Genomic DNA, 22,309 nt, shown 5'->3' on the forward strand with positions numbered 1-22,309 from the left:
GATTTTTTTTAGTTTTTATTATTATTATTTCGATTTTTACTTGTATACCGTTCTTGGTTTTACAAGGCTGGGTAGATGGTAGCTGTCGCATTCCGCGAGTGCGCCACCGTCTTGTGTTTTTTTTTTTATTATTACTGTCCTTGTTTATTCAACGCTTTTGGACCCCAGCACGTCCTCTTTTCACTCCTGTATTTTCACTACATCATAATCAACCTTATTTTTCGCACATTTATATACTCAACTCTTTATTATTATCACTGCGGCTGTGGACCGACTTGTGCTTTCTGTACTGTATTTACCCTATTCCTCACCCCTTTCTATCGGTTGTTGGAATAGTGGCGATGGGGAAACCACAGAGAAAACCCATGCCAGTACGGTTCGGTTACCGGAGCGACCCCGACGGTTGGTGTTGGAATTATTCGAACAACCGTCGGGGCTCGAACCTCGCCTCACGGCATGATGAGCGAGCGAACTAACGGGATAATGACTTAACCCGCTCGGCCATCATGCTGATTTTTTTAGTTATTGTGTTTATTTTCCTTACTATTTTCAACTGACCCAAGAAAAAATTTTTAATTTAATCTACATTCTGTGTAATATGTCACATTTTACATAGAAAACAAATTTTTTTCAAGTTTATTTAATTGTTTAAATAACTATTTGGCATCTAATACATGTAAATTTTCTTAAAAAAGCCACCGTAAGTTGTATCGTCAGGTGGCGGTGGGGTCACGCACCCAGCGAATATGGCGTGAGACAACGTGTCTCTATTCTCTCATCATATGTCAACATAACCTCCTCACATATTTAGCTCTATATTTTTTTATTATTGCTAAGACACTAACACTTGACATCATTGTTAATAAGTTTCTTTTTACCAATTATGCATATATTACAAAAAATTATTGGATCTTAACAATTATTTAATATATCGCCAGTTTGAAAACTTTTGCTTGCGCCTGTTTTCGATTCTACGAGAGATTTTACAAATTTAGGGCGAATTTTCTTATTTCCAAGTTGGCACCACTTAACCCTGTTATTCTACCATCTAAGTAGTTAATATACTAAGTACTGAACTTAGCGCCGATATAAGTAGTTGGTCTTTAGTTTAACATTTCAATATATGACAGTAGGTGGAGCCACAAAATCATTACCGCTATATTTTAGATGTCACATTGGTTAGTCACGCGCGTCATTTAAAGTATTGTAGTAATTTTGTTTGTAATTAAATTATTACAAAAATTCATGCATAAAGAATCAGCTGAATTACTTGAGAAGTACATATTTGGAATTTTAAAATATTTATAAAATATTTGATTATGTCACTTAATATACTCTTTACAAAAAAAAGATATATCCCACAAAAAACAGTTTCACTGTAAACCGCCGCGCCAAGTACACGTCCAACTATTGTTACAAACTATAATAATTCAATTTTTACAAAAAACTATTGAATCGAAAAAAAAAAACGAAGTACAAAAAATTTTTTAGATTAAAAAAACATTAAAGACAGTAAATACTAAGGAAAAAAATTTAGTGTACTTGGTGTGCTATACAATTCACACTACAAGTATCAATTTTAAAAACTGTGGATAATGAAAGTATTCGAATGATGCTCACCAAATACATTAAATTTTTTTCCTTAATATTTACTGTCTTTAATGTTTTTTTAATCTAAAAAATTTTTTGTACTTCGTTTTTTTTTTTCGATTCAATAGTTTTTTGTAAAAATTGAATTATTATAGTTTGTAACAATAGTTGGACGTGTACTTGGCGCGGTGGTTTACAGTGAAACTGTTTTTTGTGGGATACTAATTGTTATATGGGTGATTCTCTGTAAGGATATTTTTCGTTGTCCCAGGCATTTTTTTATTGGAAAAATTATTATTTTGTTACTAAAAAAAATTTATTACGAAAGTAAAAAAACATTTTTATTTGGAGCATTGAAAACTAAAATGAAATAAATTTTGGTTTTTTTGGTATAAATTGGTAAACCACCGAAATAACAGTACCCTGGGCTGTCCCATTCCCAAAATTAAAACTTTAAGATTAAATTTTTACAAATATTTCAAACTGATGTCTCTATTTTTAAAATTAAAATTTTTTGTACTTCGTTTTTTTTTTTTCGATTCAATAATTTTTTGTAAAAATTGAATTATTACAGTTTGTAACAATAGTTGGACGTGTACTTGGCGCGGCGGTTTACAGTGAAACTGTTTTTTGTGGGATATAGATATATCACCATCCATGTTAATTTTACATGGATATATATAGATATACAGTCTTGTAGTTTTCGTCTTCTATTAATTGTAATTAAACGACACTGAATTAATTAACCATTCGCATTCAGTGACCTACAATCGTCGATTAGAATTAAAAAAAAAAAATTTAACTCAAATAATTGATTTTTTCACAAGTTACAGTGTTTCCGGGGTTTCATACATGACGGACAGGAAAATTTTTTGATCTATTTTGATGTTTTTTTCCGTTTCTATTGAAGTAAATCAATTTTTAGAAAGTATGGAATTAATCTCCATTAAATTATCTCGACAATAGTATGCAAAATATCTTGATTCCGTGAACTAACAAGGCTATAATACTAAAAATAGTTGCTAAAATGAGGCGAAAAAAATTTTTCGATCGTAAAGCACTCTCTGATGCTTCGCATAATGAGTCGTGCAATTTTTTTCTGCAGATCTTTGCGTTTCGAGCAATTCTAAAAAGAATGGAAAAAAAAAATTTTATACGCCCTTTTGGCATGGAATCCTATCTAACTGCTGTAATACGCCCTTTTGGCATTAGGCACGCGATATTTTTAAGGGTCTAAACTTTGGAAATATGCAAAAAAAAAAAATTCGAATTTTCCAAATTTCTAGACCAGAATACCCCCTTAAGAGCGATTTATAGTTGATTTTCAAACGTGTTTTTCTCTTCGATAGATAATTAAATTATCTATCGAAGAGCGAAGCGCTTTTTTGGAAAATTTTCATTTTTTGCCCTCCGGGCGGAAAGTGGCAACTTTCGTCCCGCTGCGCTAAACTAAGTTGCCGCTTTCCGCCTTCGTTGGACAAAATAGTATATTACACACCTAGGGAAGTAAAGTAAGAAATGTCTCAGATCACATGTAATTGTTGGCCGAGGCGAAGCCGAGGTCAACAAACATGTGATCTGAGGCTTTCTTACTTCCCGTGGAGTGTATACTATTTTTTGTCCGACGAAGGCGAAAGCGGCAACTTAGTTTAGCGCAGCGGGACGAAAGTTGTCACTTTACACTCCACGGAAAGTAAATAAGAAAGCCTCAGATCACATGTTTGTTGACCTCGGCTTCGCCTCGGCCAACAATTACATGTGATCTGAGACATTTCTTACTTTACTTCCCTAGGTGTGTAATATACTATTATTTATGCATAAAATGCGTTTTAAGATTCCATTTGTTGTACAAGTATGACAGAGATACTTTTGTTTGTCCAATAGAGGGCGAGAGAGAGAAAAAATGTAAACCCTTCTTAACCATATTTCCATATAGTAAATTGTTTTAGGTAATTTTATAGAAATGATTCTCTTTACTTAATTATTTTCAATTTTTTCTTATAAAAAATAGAAAAATTCACATTAATGTTTTTGGATAATTTTTTTTTTAATCTGCCTATTAAAGCTGGGTTTATGTAGCAATTTTATATACATAGAAAAAAATAATTTACTTGAATCAAGTAATTAATTTTGAAGAATTTTATCTTCTTGATTTGAGTAGAAAAATTTTAAACTAAGAAATTAAGTAAATTTTACTTAATTCAATAATTTTTCGTCTTGATTCAAGTCAATTATAAACTCTTCAAAATTATTTTCTTGATTCAAGAATTTTTCATGAATATTAAAGTAGCAGATATTTGATCATTTTTTTTTTAAATGAATTACTGCAAAAAATATTGACATGTAGATATTTAAAAAAATTAAAAATGCAATTTTTTAAAATAATCAATTTTTCTCTTAATCTAAGTTAATTTTTTTTTTGGCATGTCAGCAATATTACGCCGATTTTTTTTCCAAAAAATTTTTTATTTTCTCAATTTTACCAAAATAATTTTTTACCCGTAAAAGATAGCTTAAATTTATCAAATTTATCTTTAATTTAGGAAAATAATCAATTTAAACTATTATTCACTTTTTTTTTTAAATTCAATCCGTGATTTGAATAAAATTTTTCAAAAACTATATTTTTGACTATCATTTTAAAATAATTATCATATTTATTGATAAATTATATTTTTTTCTATAAATTAGCTAAAATTAAATTTTATAAAAATTAAATTTTGACTTTGATAAAAAATTTACAAGTAATTAATTAATTTTTTTAGTAAAATGATACTTAAATTTAATAACTTTATATTAAATTCACAATTATATAAATATAATTTTCTGTGAATGTATATTTTGCACCTTATAGCCTTTAGGGAAAACTTGTTCTAAGTCTAAAAAAAATTAAGAGAAAAATTATTGAATTAAATAAAATTTAATAAAAAAATGAATAAATAAATTTATTAAATTAATTATAAATAAATAAAATTAGTAATAAATATAAATGAATAAAAAATATTAGAAATTGCAAATTTTTTGTGACTAAATTTGACTAGAAATCATTTTTTATAAAAATTCTATAATTTACTAAAGAAAAATCGCTTTTTTTGCATCTTTATAAAACAATAAGAGGTCAAGAAATTTAATCGCTTATTATATATGTAAACTTAACTTATGACATGATAAGAAATTACCATATATTACAAAAGCGGCTAAAAATAAATACAATTATCGGAAAGTGAGATTTTTATTACCGATTAATTGGTTATAAAATTAAATAGCTGATGTTTTTGGTATCAGTAATGCAGCCATTAACTTCTTCAGCGGTATCAGTAATCAAATTTATCCAATAATCGCATGTGATATCATTAAACGTTAAAGTTAAGTGAGATAATTAAATTGTACATTTTCTGGAGGATGATTAGATAGATTAATGTGTTAAAATTGTCTATTAAATATAAAACAATACATAAATTTATATTTATATTTCTTCTTTACTAACAAGTATTTTTTATTTAAAATTCACTTTTTTAGATTAATTAAATATTAGTATGGAAAATTTTGGAAAAATAAAATAGTTACGCTTAAAAATGAATGGCAGATTGGAAATTACAGCGAAGATGTTATTTTATTTTTTAAATTTATTTATTGAAGCAAGTTGACACTAAATTAAAAATTTTATTATAAATTTAGGAAAACTTCAGAATAATAAATAATCAATATTAAAAAAAAAAATATGTATTTTAGTACCGAATACGCAAAAATAAAATTGTTTCAAGTTCAAGGTTCGTCGGCCAGTATAAATTAAAGCAGCGCTCGACAATCTCATTGCCGCGGCCTTGACCAAGGCCACTGCTCATTGCAAACGAACGGGATAGGATATATACACCGACTTTTTTTTTTGTATTTTCTACAAAAAAAATTCGTAATTTTTATCATTTTCAGGGCTATTTTTTTAAACTGTTCAGATCAGAGTGTTTTTACAGATCGCTTATAGACTTTAAAAGAGTTCAATATGCGACAATTAATTTTAAATTTATAAAAAAACACTTGAAAAAATTGAATTTGATTTCTCTGTTATAGTATGCACTCAATTTTAATTTATTGTGATGAGTATTAAGGTTGCATTCGAAAATGCTCTATTTCTAGATACATAATAAAGAAATTACCTTTTATCTTGTGAACTATTGACATTTTTAAAGATATAAGCTCACTTTGATGTTACATTCATCGAGAACTTTCATTTGAGTACCCACATCAATTTTTCATATATTTCATATATATTATATATATGTATGTATGAAAAATATATCAAAATGCATGTAGGTACTCAAATTAAAGCTCTCGATGAGTGTAACATCGGGATGAGTTTATTTCTTTAAAAAAATCAAAAATTAGCAAAATACAATATAATTTCTTAAATATTGACATTTTTAAAGATATAAGCTCATTTTGATGTTACATTCATCGAGAGCTTTCATTTGAGTACCCACATGAATTTTTCATATATTATATATATATATGATATTTCTGATATTCGTGAAATATATAAAATTTATAAAAAATGCTTGTGGGTACTTAAATGAAAGGTTTTGATGAGTGTAACATTAAAATGAGCTTATATCTTTAAAAATATCATAAATTAACAAAATACAATATAATTTTTTAAATATTGGCATAATTGAAGATATAAGCTCATTCTGATGTTACATTCATCGAGACCTTTCATTTAAGTACCCACATCAATTTTTCATATATTTATATATATATATATATATATTTATATATATATATATATATATATATACTATATATATATATATATATATATATATATAAAACATTCATGTGGGTACTCAAATGAAAGCTCTTGATGAGTGTTACATCGGGATGAGTTCATATCTTTAAAAATATCATAAATTGACAAAATACAATATAATTTCTTAAATATTGAAATTTTTAAAGATATAAGCTCATTCTGATGTTACACTCATCAAGACCTTTCATTTGAGTACCCACATCAATTTTTCATATATTTCATATATATTATATATATGTATATATGAAAAATATATCAAAATGCATGTGGGTACTCAAATGAAAGCTCTTGATGATTATAATATCAAAATGAGCTTATATCTTTAAAAATTTCAATATTTAAGAAATTCCATTGCAATTTAACAAAAGTCATTATTTAAAAACCAAAATTTTATTTATTTATACTACACAAATCACGGCAGTCACATAGTAACTTCAAGCTTGCTACTATTATTAAATAAAATTAATATACATTTTTTATATTTTTAATTTAACTAATATTAATTTTTTTTTTATATTTTTCCAGGTTATTGGCCACGAAGTGACAATACAACACCTTCATTATTCGGAGGGATGTCGGGAGGTTACGGACTTGGAGCACATCATTTGCCATCAGCATACGCATTATTAGGACGAGGTGGTGGAGCGCCGGGATTTGGAGGTCATTCAGCGACTTCAGCTCCACCACCTCCACCTCCGTACTCGCACGCCGCAGGTCTAGGTACTTTGGGTGTTGCTGCCAGCCAAGCTGCGAGTTTAGGTACTATTAATTTATAATATATAAAACTTTTTATATATTTTTTCATTTGTTTTATCTGTTTATTCATTTTTTATCTTTTTTTTTAGGTATTAATCCTGCGAGCGCTGCATGGTGGACAATGGCATCGCATTTAGCTGCTCAGGATTATTTAGCAAGGTTACAAGGCGCAGCTGGGCTGTCTAGTTTTCCACCAAGCGCTGAAAGTCTCTTACCACCTTACCCTTCATTACTTAATTCGTCGCCCTTATCATCACACAAATCGAGTAAATGTGGGTTATTAATTTTATTATATTTTTATTATTTAAAATTGTTATTTAATTAAAAAAAAAAATATATATATTTTTTTTTAATTGTAGCTAAGTCAAGCAAGAGTCATAAACCGGCTACGAGCAGCAGCAGCAGTAGTAGTAGTAATATTAATAATACTAGTAATTCGACCACTCCAAGTCATACAAGTTGCTCATCAATAACACAGGCAACTTTTACAACTCATACTAGTAATAGTACTCCATCAACTAGTAATACACCGACGACTCAAACAAATGTTGTTAGGTATTGTAATTTTATTATTTATTAATTAATTTTTAGGTAAATATTTCATTTTTTTAAACAAAATTTCTAATTAATTTTATTGACATAAGGTAAAAGCCCCAATTATTGACACTATTAGCGACAAAGCAATGAAATGACCTTGTATCTTGAGAAATATTGACATTTTTAAAGATATAAGCTCATCTTGATATTACATTCATCGAGACCTTTCATTTGAGTACCCACATCAATTTTTCATATATTTTGTATATTTATATATATTATATATATATATATATATATATATATATATATATATATATATATATATATATATATATATATATAAATATGTGAAAAATATATCAAAATTACATGTGCGTACTCAAATGAAAGCTCTAGATGAATGTAACATCAGGATGAGCTTACATCTTCAAAAATGTCAATAATTAAGATATCACATTGTATCTTGAGAACTATTGACATTTTTAAAGATATAAGCTCATCTTGATATTACATTCATCGAGACCTTTCATTTGAGTACCCACATCAATTTTTCATATATTTTATATATTTATATATATGTATATATGAGAAATATATCAAAAATACATGTGGGTACTCAAATGAAAGCTCTTGATGAGTGTAACATCGGGATGGGTTTATATCTTAAAATATGTCAATAATTAATAGATGACATTGTATCTTGTAAACTATTGACATTTTTAAAGATATAAGCTCATCGTGATATTACACTCATCGAGACCTTTCGTTTGAGTACCCACATCAATTTTTCATATATTTTATATATTTATATATAGTATATACTTTTTACAAGATAGATAACAGTTTGGATGTTTATAAAATAAGTAGTTCTGAATGTTTTTAAAAACTTTGTATGTCAAACATTGTATAAACTGGAGCAAAATATTTACTTTTGATAGTTAATTATATAGTGACTTATCATAATATTAATTTTAAATTAAACACTTTGTATTAAATTGTACGTAACATGGAACCCGATTAATGGCTTTGCTGTAGGGTTCATTGAACTGATAAAAAATAAAAATAAAAAATATATATATATATACATATATCTATATATATATATATATGTATATATATATATATATATATATATATATATATATATATGAAAAATACATGTGGGTACTCAAATGAAAGCTCTTGATGAGTGTAACATCGGGATGAGCTTATATCCTTAAAATATATATAATATATATGTATATATGAAAAATTGATGTGGGTACTTAAATGAAAGCTCTTGATGAGTGTAACATCGGGATGAGCTTATATCTTAAAAAATATCAATAGTTAAGAAAGTCCAGTGCAATTTAACAAAATTAATTATTTAATACAGCAAAATTCTATTTATTCATCAGGTAAAAGCCCCAATTATTGATACTATAAGAGACAAAGTTATGATTTGATTTTTTTTAAGCAATCAAATATCAATATCGTTGAATTTTGTTTGTGGTAATGTCTCAAGTGATGTTTTTACTAATTAATTTCATTTTTCAAAATGATAATCACTGATATTTACTAATTAATTTTAAATAATTAAATAGATTATCCGGATACACCAATTATTGGCAGGTTAAAAAACTGATTGATCTAATTATTGACATACCTTAGCCCCAATTATTGACACCTATACTGCGCATGCCTAGAATCATCTGCTTATTCTTATTTATCGAAACTTATTATTAAGTAATCAATTTTATTAAAGTTTATTAGTAATAATTTCCATGAATGATTGATTACTTTTAAAAATATAAAAATTAATTTAAAAATAATTTATTGAATCAGAAGAGTTCAAACTCTTACAGTTCATTTTTTAGATTAAAGTAAAAAAAAGGCGTCTTAGCGCTGTCGAATGGCTGTCAATATGAGATTCAACTTAAAAATTATCAACTAGTTATTGACACCTATTATTTAAATATTATAAAGGAAACAATTAATTTCGATTATTCAATTTTATAAATTTTTCATATGTTAATTAAAAAAAAAAAAAGATCATATTATTAGACGAAGAAATTAATTTAAACAGCATTTAAAAAAAATGCTTTTCTTATCAAAGTTGTTAAGAAAATAAACTTTCGTAAGGTTTGATATGGTGCTTTTATTTTTTAATAATTAATATTTAATATGTTGAACTAAGTAATTTTTTTCAATTTTTTAATTAATTAGAAATAAAAATTTATATGATAGTTATTCTTATTAAAGGTGATTAAATATATTTAAAAATTATTTAGGGTGTCAATATTTAGACCCCTGTCAATAATTGAGGCTTTTACCTTATTATAATTTTATCAAAATTAACACTTGAATTTTTAAAAAACGAATGAATATTATGCTTCAATATTTTTAAATAATATTATATAAAAATAATGTGTTATTATTTTTAAATGGCATACAGTAATTCACCCTCAAAGGAAGGAAGGTAATAATACATAAAAAAAAAAAGATGAAAATTTTTTTTTTATTATAATAATTTAATATTAATATTATTATTATTTTAGCTCTGATTTTAGTGACCCCAATAGTATATTGGGAGGAGTTAGACTCCCACCCGATACAGAAATAATAAAATACACATCGAGCATCGTAGGGCCAAAAATTCCTGGAACAACGAATCGTGGAAGGAAGAAAACAATATCTTTAGATACTCCAAGTGTCAGCGTTCATCCTCCATCAGTACAAGCACATGGTAATCAGCAAACCAATACGACTTCATCGTTAATAATGGAACCTCGAAAATTCAACCGTCCATCAGCGGTACAATTTTATTTTTAATTTTATAAAAAACAATCTATATAAAATTTTTAATTTTATAAATTATATAATTCATACAGAACGAGTCGAATGAATATCGAGAGCCAGTAGATCGTGTGGAGGTTATTAAACTACCAGTACACTCGACAAATGGATCAGTTCCATCAGCACCTCCTTTGTACACTACCAGCAACATGAACCATTCTAGCGACACTGATGCTCCATTAAACCTCTCTCTAAAACCAGCATCTACTAGCAGCAGCCCACTGATATCGGGTAATCAGCCTCTTAGTCAGTTGAGTAATCTCAGTCAATCGTTACTAGCATCTGATCGCACATGTAAGTGTCATTAAAATTGAAATGAAACACTGTTTCTTTTAAATTTAAATAATTTTTTTTTTCTATTGACTTACATTATCTCTGAACTATAATTATATTTTTGTAAAATTAATTTACAGTTTATAATTGTTGAAATAATATTATTAAGGACGTTCATGCGATATGCTAGAGTCAAATGTTCTTGGAACCTTATATTGTTCCCGGAACCTAGTACTGTTCTTAGAACATAATGGTGTTCCCGGAACCTAGTATTGTTCTATTAGCATAATATTGTTCTTAGAACATTATATTGTTCCTGGAACCTAGTATTGTTCCTGGAACCTAATAATGTTCTTAGAACCTACTTTTATTCCCAGAATCTGATATTGTTCTTAGAATTTACTATTGTTCGTGGAATCTAGTATTGTTCCTGGAACCTAATAATGTTCTTAGTATTTTTCTTAAAACCTGATATTGTTCTTAGGACTTAATATTCTTTGAACCTAATATTGTTCTTAGAACCTACTATTGTTCCCGGAACCTAGTTTTATTCTTAGAACCTGATAGTAGTCTTATAACATAATACTGTTCCTAGAACCTACTATTGTTCCCGGAACCTAGTAGTGTTATTGGAGCCTCTTGATGTTCTTAGAACCTACTATTATTTCCGGAACCTGATGTTGTTCTCAAAACCTACTATTGTTCCTGGAACCTAGTATTTTTCTTAAAACCTAATATTGTTCTTGGAACCTGATATTGTACTTAAAACCTACTATTGTTCCCGGAACCTAGTCTTATTCTTAGAACCTGATATTAGTCTTATAACCTAATATTGTTCCTAGAACCTATTGTTCCCGAAACCTACACTGATAGAAGGATTTGTTTATAGTTAAAAATATTTGTTAGTATTTAACAAATCATTTATTAGAGACCACTTTTTAATCCTTAACAAATATTTTTCAGTACTTAAAAAAATTTATTAATATTTAATAAATTAATATCAGATTTATTAAATGCAAACAAATCATTTTAAATACTAAGAAATATTTGTTTAATACTAAAAAGTGGTCTCTAATAAATCATTTGTTAAATATTAACAAATATTTTTAACTAAACAAATTCTTCTATCAGCGTAGTACTGTTCTTGGAACCTACTATTGTTCCTGGAACCTAATATTGTTCTTGGAACCTGATATTGTTCTTAGAACTTACTATTGTTCCCGGAACCTAGTCTTATTCTTAGAACCTGATATTAGTCTTATAACCTAATATTGTTCCTAGAACTTAATATTGTTCCTGGAACCTAGTAGTGTTCTTGGAACCTAGTAGTTCCTGGAACCTAGTGCTGTTCTTGGAACCTAATATTGTTCTTAGAACCTACTATTGTTCCCGGAACTTGATATTGTTCTTGGAACCTGATACTGTTCTTCGAACCTTTACAAATTATTATAACTTCAAACAAGTTGGAGTTTTAAGAACAATTTTACTTTTTATTTACTTGATGCATTAATGTCCTTAAAATGATCTTACTTTCCTTTTATGATAATTGTAAATAATAAAATTTAATAATCTTTTTTAGCTCGAAGAAAACCCGGGCCAAAACCCCGCAGGGTACCACAAAATTCAGTATCTGTTTCGGCTTCATCGAGCCCATCGTTGGCTCAGATTGTTAATACATCTGATTCACCACAACGGCCAAGTAGCGGAAGTGAAGAAAATGAAAGCACAATTCATCATAAAGACGGAAGACCAAGAAATCTAGGACGTGGGGTTTCAAAACCTAAAAAAAATACAGTAGCATCTCTATTAGCACAAAGCCGAGCACTTGGTATTAAGCCAACACCGGCATTCGACCCCAACATTCCAATATCACATCAAGTATCGCTATTAAGATCTAATATTCTTGCTGCTCAGCTTCATGCATCTGCTGCTTTACAGTGTGATGACAAAAATCAAGTAAGGATTGTTTTTTTTTTTTTTTTTATTTTAATTATTTCTTTCAAGTTCCTAATTGCAGTTTTTCTTTATCAATTTTTAATAAGAACATTTCATTTTAAATAAATTATTTTTAATATTTATTTTTATTTAAATTAAAAAATTTTATTAATTATATTTATTAAAAAGTAATTTTTTTCTATTAAAAAAATTTAGTATTAAAAATTTTAATTTACATATAATTAATTTTTTTAATTCAGAAATTTTTAAGTTATATTTTTTTTAATTATGATTTAATATTACAAAAAATCTTTCCAATATAGCGTTCATTGCAGGAAAAAATGAAAAATAAATTCTTAGAGGTATCAGGGGAAGAAAGTAACATGGATGTTACAAGTGAAAGTGGAAGTAATACGGATGTTCTTACTGATACGGATGATGACAATCCTGAAGGTACTAGCGCAAAAAGACGGAAGTTAAATCCTAGTGATAAAGATCTACAGATTCCTTTGGAACGTGGGTGGAAAAGAGAAACAATAATCAAAGGTCTAGGAAAAACTGGAATTATTAAGGGTGATGTTTTGTACTATAGTCCCTGTGGTAGAAGATTTTTAAACAGTACTGATTTAAACAAAGTAATTATTTATTTTTTGTAAAATAAAAAAACTTTTTTTTTTAATAAAAAAAAAAAATTTTGTCAATGAAAAAAATATTTTTTTAATAAAAAAAATTTTTTTTTTAAATAAAACAAATTTTTTTTAAACAAAAAAAATTTTTTGAAACAAAAAATTTTTTTTTTCAATCAAAAATTTTTTTCAAATAAAAAAAATTTTTGAAATGAAAAATTTTTTTTTAAATAAAAAAAATTTTTTTCAATGAAAAAAAATTATTTTTTAATTTATAATAGATTTATTAATTAATTATTTAAAAATTAAATTCTAGTTTCTCGAGCAGCAAAACTCACTAGAAATAACATCAGCAAATTTTTCATTCTCATCTCGTCCTCTTGTGGGTGAATTTCTCCAACCGACTATGGGCTTAGCAGAAGCTGAATACGTACGATTAGGAGCACAAGAGGTAGCACGAAGATTAGAAGAACTAAAAGCTGCCGGTGGATTTCGAGATTTACGAGTTAATAATCAATATGAACGCGACAAACTTGCCTACGCTAAAAAGCTTGCTAAGGAAGAAGCTCAGCGGCATAAGGAACAAGCAAGGTAGCTAGGATTTTTATTTATTTATTTATTTATTTGAATGCCAATCGGCATTATATGGGTGATTCTCTGTAAGGACGTCTTAAATCTGTACAAAATTGTCCGACCAAATTATTTTTGATTTTATTAGAAAAAAAAATTAACAAGGGCTACAAAATTATCAGCTCACTGATAGAAGGATTTCTTAGCATTTAAGAAGATTTCTTTGTATTTAAGAAATCATTTCTTAAACATCATTTTTTAATATTTAAAAAATATTTATTAAATACAAAGAAATAATTCTTAAATATTAAGAAATATAAATACTAAGAAATATTTTTTTAATGCTAAGAAATTATGTTTAAGAAATGATTTCTTAAATACAAAGAAATCTTCTTAAATGCTAAGAAATCTTTCTATCAGTGCTTAGTTATAATAAATCCGAACAAAAACAGTTTCACTGTAAAAAAGTCGCACCAAGTCCACGTTCATAAGACTATTAGGGAAAAAAATTTTTTTTTTCTTTACAAAAAGATACAAAATAAAAAAATTAAAAAATCCGAGTAACCGATATGATTGTTTATGATTTTCGGAAATTAAAAAAAATTTTTTTGTAAATTTAAAAATTAAAAAAAAAATTTTAGAACGTATTTAGTGTGCGCGGTTGCAAAATATTTTACTTTTAATGAAATTCGTAAAATCTATTTACTAGGACTTTAAAAAAATTGAAATACACAATGACGCACACCAAGTACGTTCTAAAATTTTTTTTTAATTTTTAAATTTACAAAAAAATTTTTTTTAATTTCCGAAAATCATAAACAATCATATCGGTTACTCGGATTTTTAATTTTTATTTTGTATCTTTTTGTAAAGAAAAAATTTTTTTCCTAATAGTCTTATGAACGTGGACTTGGTGCGACTTTTTACAGTGAAACTGTTTTTGTTCGGATTTTAGTATTTTTGTAATTATAATGAAAATTTACAATTGATAACAACTTAAATCTCGTGTTGACTGCACTTTTACTGCAAACTATCCCCTTAAAGCTACAGTTTATGTAGATGTAATTCCAGTGCACCCTGGCGGCCATAGATGCAAGCTATGAATCACTTTTACTGTAGTTGCGTGTCTATAGGAAGGATTACTACACATTTTTATTTTATCTAGTCTGTGGCGCTGATATTCCCCATCGAAAAAAAGTCAGGATCGAAATTTCTGGGCTTACTATAGTTTGTGCTGATAAAATTTAATAATTTTAAGTGAATTAAGTGTTATAATTGATTATAATTAATTAATATCAGTAAAATAAAGTATAAATTACTTTTATAATATATTATTTTGGAAAAAGGAGAACCATATAATTAAATAAAATTTTGCAACCTCGAAATACCGTTCTGCTTACAGTAAACACAGTCGGTAGTCTGGCGCTCCGTTTACAACGGATTTGAACGGAACTTGGCGCCAGATTCTACCGAATCTGTGGATAAACAGTCGAATTAATTTTTGCTTTTTCGATATTTGTGTATTTTTTGCCATATAACATCACAGGAGACTGTTTTTTTAATCAAATTGAGAAAAAGTTTGGAAAATCCAAAACTGCACGACTCATAATGCTCATTTAATTATGAAATATAAAAAAAAAAAAAAAAGAAAAAAAATTAAGTCGTTCAAAATTAATTGCCGAAAAAACAGCTGTAGTAGGAAGGTACTGCACAAGCGCCCCTAATGGAATAAAATGTACATAATATCTATAGATATAGATATATCACCATCCATGTTAATTTTACATGGACATATATAGATATACAGTCTTGTAGTTTTCGTTTTTTATTAATTGTAATTAAACGACACTGAATTAATTAACCATTCGCATTCAGTGACCTACAATCGTCGATTAGAATTAAAAAAAAAAAAAATTTAACTCAAATAATTGATTTTTTCACAAGTTACAGTGTTTCCGGGGTTTCATACATGACGGACAGGAAAATTTTTTGACCTATTTTGATGTTTTTTTCCGTTTCTATTGCAGTAAATCAATTTTTAGAAAGTATGGAATTAATCTCCATTAAATTATCTCGACAATAGTATGCAAAATATCTTGATTCCGTGAACTAACAAGGCTATAATACTAAAAATAGTTGCTAAAATGAGGCGAAAAAAATTTTTCGATCGTAAAGCACTCTCTGATGCTTCACATCATGAGTCGTGCAAAATCAAGCAAACTATTTCAATGCATTCAACTTTTCAAGTTCTCAATGAATGTTTACATTAATTAGAATAATATTAAGACTTATGGATCGAATTTTATAAATAAATTATAAATAAAAATAGTTGCCAGGGGACTGAGTTTTCAAGTGGCCCAGACACATATTTCCAGCACAAACGGTGCTTTGACACTAAATAAAATGCCGATAAAGCGCTAACAGCCCTATGTTTATTAACTCAAGGCTAGTTAGATCCTTATAAACCTTACAAAAGGTAAAATTACACGCTGGATTTTTTTTTTGGCTTTGAACTTCTGGCAGGGGACTGCTTTTAAAATGCCTGGGACAAACTTTGGTTTAATGAATTTAATGAAACAAATTAACTTTCGGTACTTTTTATTGAAGAAGATTTTTAGTTAACTAATTAAGTTTATAAACATTATGGACCAAATTATATATTATGGACGAATAACTTAATTATCGTAACTCCTATTCTTTCCCGCTTCACAGCATTATTTATATTTGTAAAAAATAATAGTTTAAAAAAACTAAAAACACGCTTTTTATAGAAAACCAAACTAAAAAATAGAAAATAAATTTAAATTAAGAATAGTGTTAAAAATTTCAATAAATATAAATTAATAATAGTGTAAATAAAAAAAATGTATTTTATTTTAAAAAAAGCGTGAGGTGCATGGTGTCAATAGTTATAAATATTTTATTGACAGATATGAGTAGAGTGATTATCATTTTGATAATATCTTAAAAACACCCCACGCTTTTTAAAATAAAATACATTTTTTTATTTACACTATTATTAATTTATATTTATTGAAATTTTAACACTATTCTTAATTTAAATTTATTTTCTATTTTTTAGTTTGGTTTTCTATAAAAGCGTGTTTTTAGTTTTAAACTATTATTTATTTTTACTTTTAGTTTGGTTTATTTATAAAAGCGTGATTTTTTAGTTTTTTTAAACTATTATTTGTTGATTATCAAAAATATTCAGGCGCGCAAATTACCCACGGAGAGTTACATACTGACATACTGACATACTGACATACAAGTGAAGCTAATAAAAAATAATTATTTATAAATATTATAAATACGGGGAATCAGAGTTCGATTTCGGAGAGCGAGCCTGAGAAACGGCTACCAGAACCAAGGAAGGCCGCAGGCGCGCAGATTACCCACGGAGAGTTACTGACATACTGACAAACTGACATACAAGTGAAGCTAATATAAAGCGTGTAAAAATGCTTGCCGTAAGATGGACGGTGTGGCTTAATGTATATAGAATAAGCGAAAGGAAATTTAGTATAGACCGGATAGCTCAAATGGTAGAGTAGCCGACATGTATTCGGAAGGTTCTGGGTTCGAATCCCAGTCCGAGCTATCTAATAATTTTTTCTCGCATATTCTATAAACTCACATTAAGATGATCCTCTCCACATTCCTTTCTCAATCCTTCCCTACCAATATCCTGTTACATGAATGTGGAAAGCTTCACGTAATAATTACCGTAACTCCTATTCTTTCCCGCTTCACAGCATTATTTATATTTTTATTTTTATTTATTTCTTTTTGAAAGACCCAACAGCCAATGGCCATTAACAGGGTCACATAAGTGTACAAATGAGATACAAATACATAAATTTATACATTATTATTACAATAAGGAGAGACAGCGGCCAAGGGCATTATATTAATAATTGAAGTAGTCAATCCAAATTGTGATCCATCCAGCACATTAAATAAATAATACCAACATAGCTTTATGAAATAGATAAGATTAATAATAAGTAATATTAAAAATATAGTAAATGCACAAGTAAAAACGTTAGGTGGTTATTAATTCATAATTTGTTCTCTTAGATACTAAAATGGTTGCTAGTACGTTGACTGTCAAAGGCTGATTGAAGCACATTATGTCTAGTACTATTTTATCATTCTCACATATGTAGTTACAGTCAACGCTCTATGTATTTGACTCGCCCGTACAGGACCATTCTCTGTATTTGACTCGTCCTTGTCCATAAGAGCTGTGTAAAATCGTCAAATACAGAGGAAGAATGTGGTCAAATACAGAGAGCGGTCAAATACAGAGAGGTCCAATACAGAGAGCGTCGACTGTACATAGAGACATCAGTTTGAAATATTTGTAAAAATTTAATCTTAAAGTTATAATTTTGGGAATGGGACAGCCCAGGGTACTGTTATTTCGGTGGTTTACCAATTTATACCAAAAAAACCAAAATTTATTTCATTTTAGTTTTCAATGCTCCAAATAAAAATGTTTTTTTACTTTCGTAATAAATTTTTTTTAGTAACAAAATAACAATTTTTCCAATAAAAAAATGCCTGGGACAACGAAAAATATCCTTACAGATAATCACCCATATAACAATTAGTATATTCTTAAAATTATAAATTTTTTAATTCTGAAATTTTTAATTTTAGCTCGAAAATTGCACAAAAATAATTTTATTTGACAATGCCTGAAAAATATTAAAAATTAAAAAATTAACGGTGTTATTAATAATATTGCAAAATATGTTTCTTGAAATTAAAGCGAAAAGCTTGGAAAAATCCACCAAAAAATATTAAAATAAAATAATTTTATTTAAAACTTTATTTTTTTTTTTTCACTTTATTAAATATTCAATAGCCTTGATGTTGATGTGACTTTAAACAAACAAATATTAAATATTTTTTTTTCTCTAATCTTTCCTCAGGTTACTCAAAGAACAAGAAAAGTCTGAGCGACAGGAAGCCGTAAGAAGAGAGCGCGAGATTAGAAATCAACAATTATTAGAGGTAAGTGAAAATCATTAATTTTTTTTTTTTTTTTTTTTTATTATTATAATATATAAAAAACGTGTGAAGTTTTTACAAACGTAACCAATCATTTTCTTCTACTTAGAATACCTGTGTTTTTGTATTTTGTTCACCTGTCATGTGTGTCGCATGTTTATTCTATATTTTACACTTACACATTTATTTATTCATACATTATGAATATGAAAAAAAATCGATATTTTTTTTATTACAATAAAAAAGATTTTTTTAGTAAATGTACAAAATAATATTGACTAACTGTACTTGATAAAGTACTTAGTTTAAATAATTTTAATAATATTTCATTTAATTATTGGATTACATTAAATCCAATTAAATTGCATACATAAATTTTATTTTAATGGATAGTTATTTTTAGCTCGCTAAAAATTAGAGTAAACTTGTCTTTGTTTTTAATTTTTAATTTTTATATTAAAAACTTCAAGTTGAAAAAAATTTTTTTTTAAACCAAGTTTTTTAGGCAATTTTTAAAATTTTATTATTATTGTTATTTATTGTTTTAAGGCAATGAATTTTATGGTTTCCTTTTTTAAAAATCTGAATGTTTAAAAATACATTGCTTGAAAATTTAACTAAAATATTTATAAAAATTTTAGCGGTAGTTAGTGATGATTTTTATTTATTTTTATATTTGTTAATGTGTAACATAATATTATTGAAAATATTTTTACGGACATAACAACTGAACAAATATTATTCAATAATTTTATATTGCGTGATATAGAGAAATAATAATAAATAAAATTTATTAGAAATTTTAATTGATATTGTGATAGTGTTAGCAAATCTAATTTACTCTTTGTGATTTTACTAGGAACCATATGTCCAATTAACAGACAATTATATAACTATGTCTAGTAAAAATACTAGACATAATAATTATGTCTAGAAAAAAAATGACAAGTGGTAAATTCTAAAAAAAATTTTAATGAATTGAAATTGTAAATAAATTTGAATATAATTTTGTAACTTATTTTTTTTTTTTATTGATATTAAAAGTAAATAATCAAATTTTTTTAATTTAATTTAAAAAACAGTAAAAAATAAAAATTTTTAAAAATAATAAATTAATTAGACATTTAGAATATCTATAAAATTTTTTTAATTACTACAATTAATTATTTAAATCGGTAAGTAATAACCTTACATATAATTTAAATAATTTTTTAAAAAATGGAAATCATAAAATTAAAAAAAAAAACCTGAAATAATTCTAATTAATATCAATATTATATTTTTGTTTAAAAAAAAATTCATTTTTATTTTATTAACAAGTTTAAAATAAAATTTTTATATTTATTTAAAAAGAAAAAAAAACACTAAAATTAGTCGACATTCAATAATTTTTTATTTTATTTTTACTAATTAAATTATAACAAAAAAAATATTTAAAAAAAATTGTACAATTTTTAAAATTTTCTACGTGTGAAATTTTTTTTAATAATTTTTTAAAAATAATTTTTCGATAAAATAAATAATAAAAATTTTCATTTGTAAAAAATGATTTTTTAAAAATATTCAATTTAAATGTATATAACACTTAAATGTTATATTATTAATTTTTTTAAATTTAGTTATTTAAATAATTATATTTTTAATAAAAATTAAGTTAGCCCACTTTTAAAAATTTTTATTTATTATTTTATTAAAAAATTATTATAAAAAAAAAAGAAAAAATTTTATTTGTAAAAAACTTGAAAAATTCAATTTTTTAAAAATATTTTTTATTTATAATTTATTAATTAAAAACTTATTTAACATCGTTTAATTTTAGTATTATAAAAAAAAGACTTATTCTCTAATTTTTAAATTAAATTTAAACTTAAATAGTCGTAAAAAGGTTGAGTGACAAACTTCCTCTAATTTTGATAAATCCGTAAATAGAAAAAGATCCTAAGCACGCGAATTAAAAAAAACACAAGACACAGTCTGATACGCTAGCGATAGTGACAGGAGAGCCCAGCATGTTTTAGATCCTTTATTTTATTGAATGTTGATAGTATTAAATTAATTAAATGTTAAACCTAAAACCTATCTATATATAAAAAAAAAAAAAAAAAAAAATAGCGTTGTTAATTGACGGCAACGTGCTAAAAATGCATCTCGCTTTAAAACGTAGAAAAACCTGACCAACTCAATAAAAAAAAATATATACATAGATATACATTTAGTATATGTATGTATATTGCCAGATATGCCGGGAGCTTTAATAGAATCCATTTTTTATTAGACAAAATGGTTTATCCTCTTAATTTAATTTTATTAATAAATTTTTAAATTATGTAATTCCCAAAAAAACAAATTAAAAAAAAAATATAATAGAAGAATAATTATAATAAGCGGATTGTAATTAATAATAAAAGAAGGAATGGAGAAAAAAAAATGGAAAAAAAATGCGTGCAGGGTCGGAAGAGGTTAGCATTCACAATCAAGCAGAAGATGAAGATTATTCAAGAAATAGAGCGTGGAAAAAGCAAGAGCGACGTCGCCAGGGAATTGGGGCTGGCTAGCAGCACAGTGGCAACTATTTGGAAAAATCGTGTGAGCATTGCCGAAAGCTGGAGAAATCGTGATATGTTACAATCGGATGATTCAACAGATGTTATTGGGAAAAAAGCTAATATTAGCAATATTATTATGTCCCAATCAATTGGATCATTGGTGATGCCTACTTCACCAATTACAACTTCTCCAATGATATCACCGTCGACTTTTACAATTACACCTACTTCTAGCTCGGCTTGTAGCTCAGTCTCGACTTCTCCTAAGATTATTGCACAGCATCAGGACACCCAGCAAGCTCAGACCCAAATTAATCAGGAATTGCTGGAGGTAAGGATGACGTTTTACGCTCAAATCTGTCCAAGCAAATTCCCAAATACAAGAATTCTATTTATAAATTCAACAGATATTTTTTTATTATCGAAAATATATTTTTTTAGAGGTTTACTTTTTACTAGCGTCGTCCTACACTATTCCTAAGAGTCACACGCTTGTATTAGAATTTAAAAACTAGTCACGTAGTTTTTTTTTTTTTTTTTTTTTTTTTTTTTTTTTTTTTTTTTTTGAGGTTTAAATACACTGATTTAAAAATATTTTTATTTTAGATAAATAAAATTATTTTGGAAATATTAAATAATTTTGAGGGGATATTATGGTCTAGATTTTTGAAGGAAAAAAAGGGAATATTTTTAATAAGGTAAAAGCCCCAATTATTGACAGGGATCTAAATATTGACACCCTAAATTATTTTTAAATATATTTAATCATCTGTAATAAGAATAACTATCATGTAAATTTTTATTTCTAATTAATT

General features: G+C 26.6%; 1 protein-coding gene across 12 annotated transcripts in view; it reads left to right on the top strand.

Moving 5' to 3' along the window:
• LOC123267792 (bromodomain adjacent to zinc finger domain protein 2B) overlaps positions 1–22,309 on the top strand; it is a 97,825-nt gene that overhangs the window by 52,528 nt on the left and 22,988 nt on the right. For 6 of the 12 annotated variants that reach the window (XM_044732630.1, XM_044732638.1, XM_044732637.1 and 3 more), the window contains 11 exons: positions 6,920–7,153; positions 7,240–7,422; positions 7,510–7,705; positions 10,125–10,148; positions 10,228–10,483; positions 10,561–10,819; positions 12,378–12,754; positions 13,057–13,368; positions 13,676–13,950; positions 18,870–18,951; positions 21,397–21,825. In XM_044732630.1, coding sequence (XP_044588565.1) covers positions 6,920–7,153; positions 7,240–7,422; positions 7,510–7,705; positions 10,125–10,148; positions 10,228–10,483; positions 10,561–10,819; positions 12,378–12,754; positions 13,057–13,368; positions 13,676–13,950; positions 18,870–18,951; positions 21,397–21,825 — 2,627 coding nt within the window. The remainder of the gene's footprint in view (positions 1–6,919; positions 7,154–7,239; positions 7,423–7,509; positions 7,706–10,124; positions 10,149–10,227; positions 10,484–10,560; positions 10,820–12,377; positions 12,755–13,056; positions 13,369–13,675; positions 13,951–18,869; positions 18,952–21,396; positions 21,826–22,309) is intronic. The other 6 variants (XM_044732640.1, XM_044732641.1, XM_044732639.1 and 3 more) reach the window with 3 other exon arrangements.

The sequence above is a fragment of the Cotesia glomerata genome, linkage group LG6 (genome assembly GCF_020080835.1).
Source record: "Cotesia glomerata isolate CgM1 linkage group LG6, MPM_Cglom_v2.3, whole genome shotgun sequence".
NCBI classification, from domain to species: domain Eukaryota; kingdom Metazoa; phylum Arthropoda; class Insecta; order Hymenoptera; family Braconidae; genus Cotesia; species Cotesia glomerata.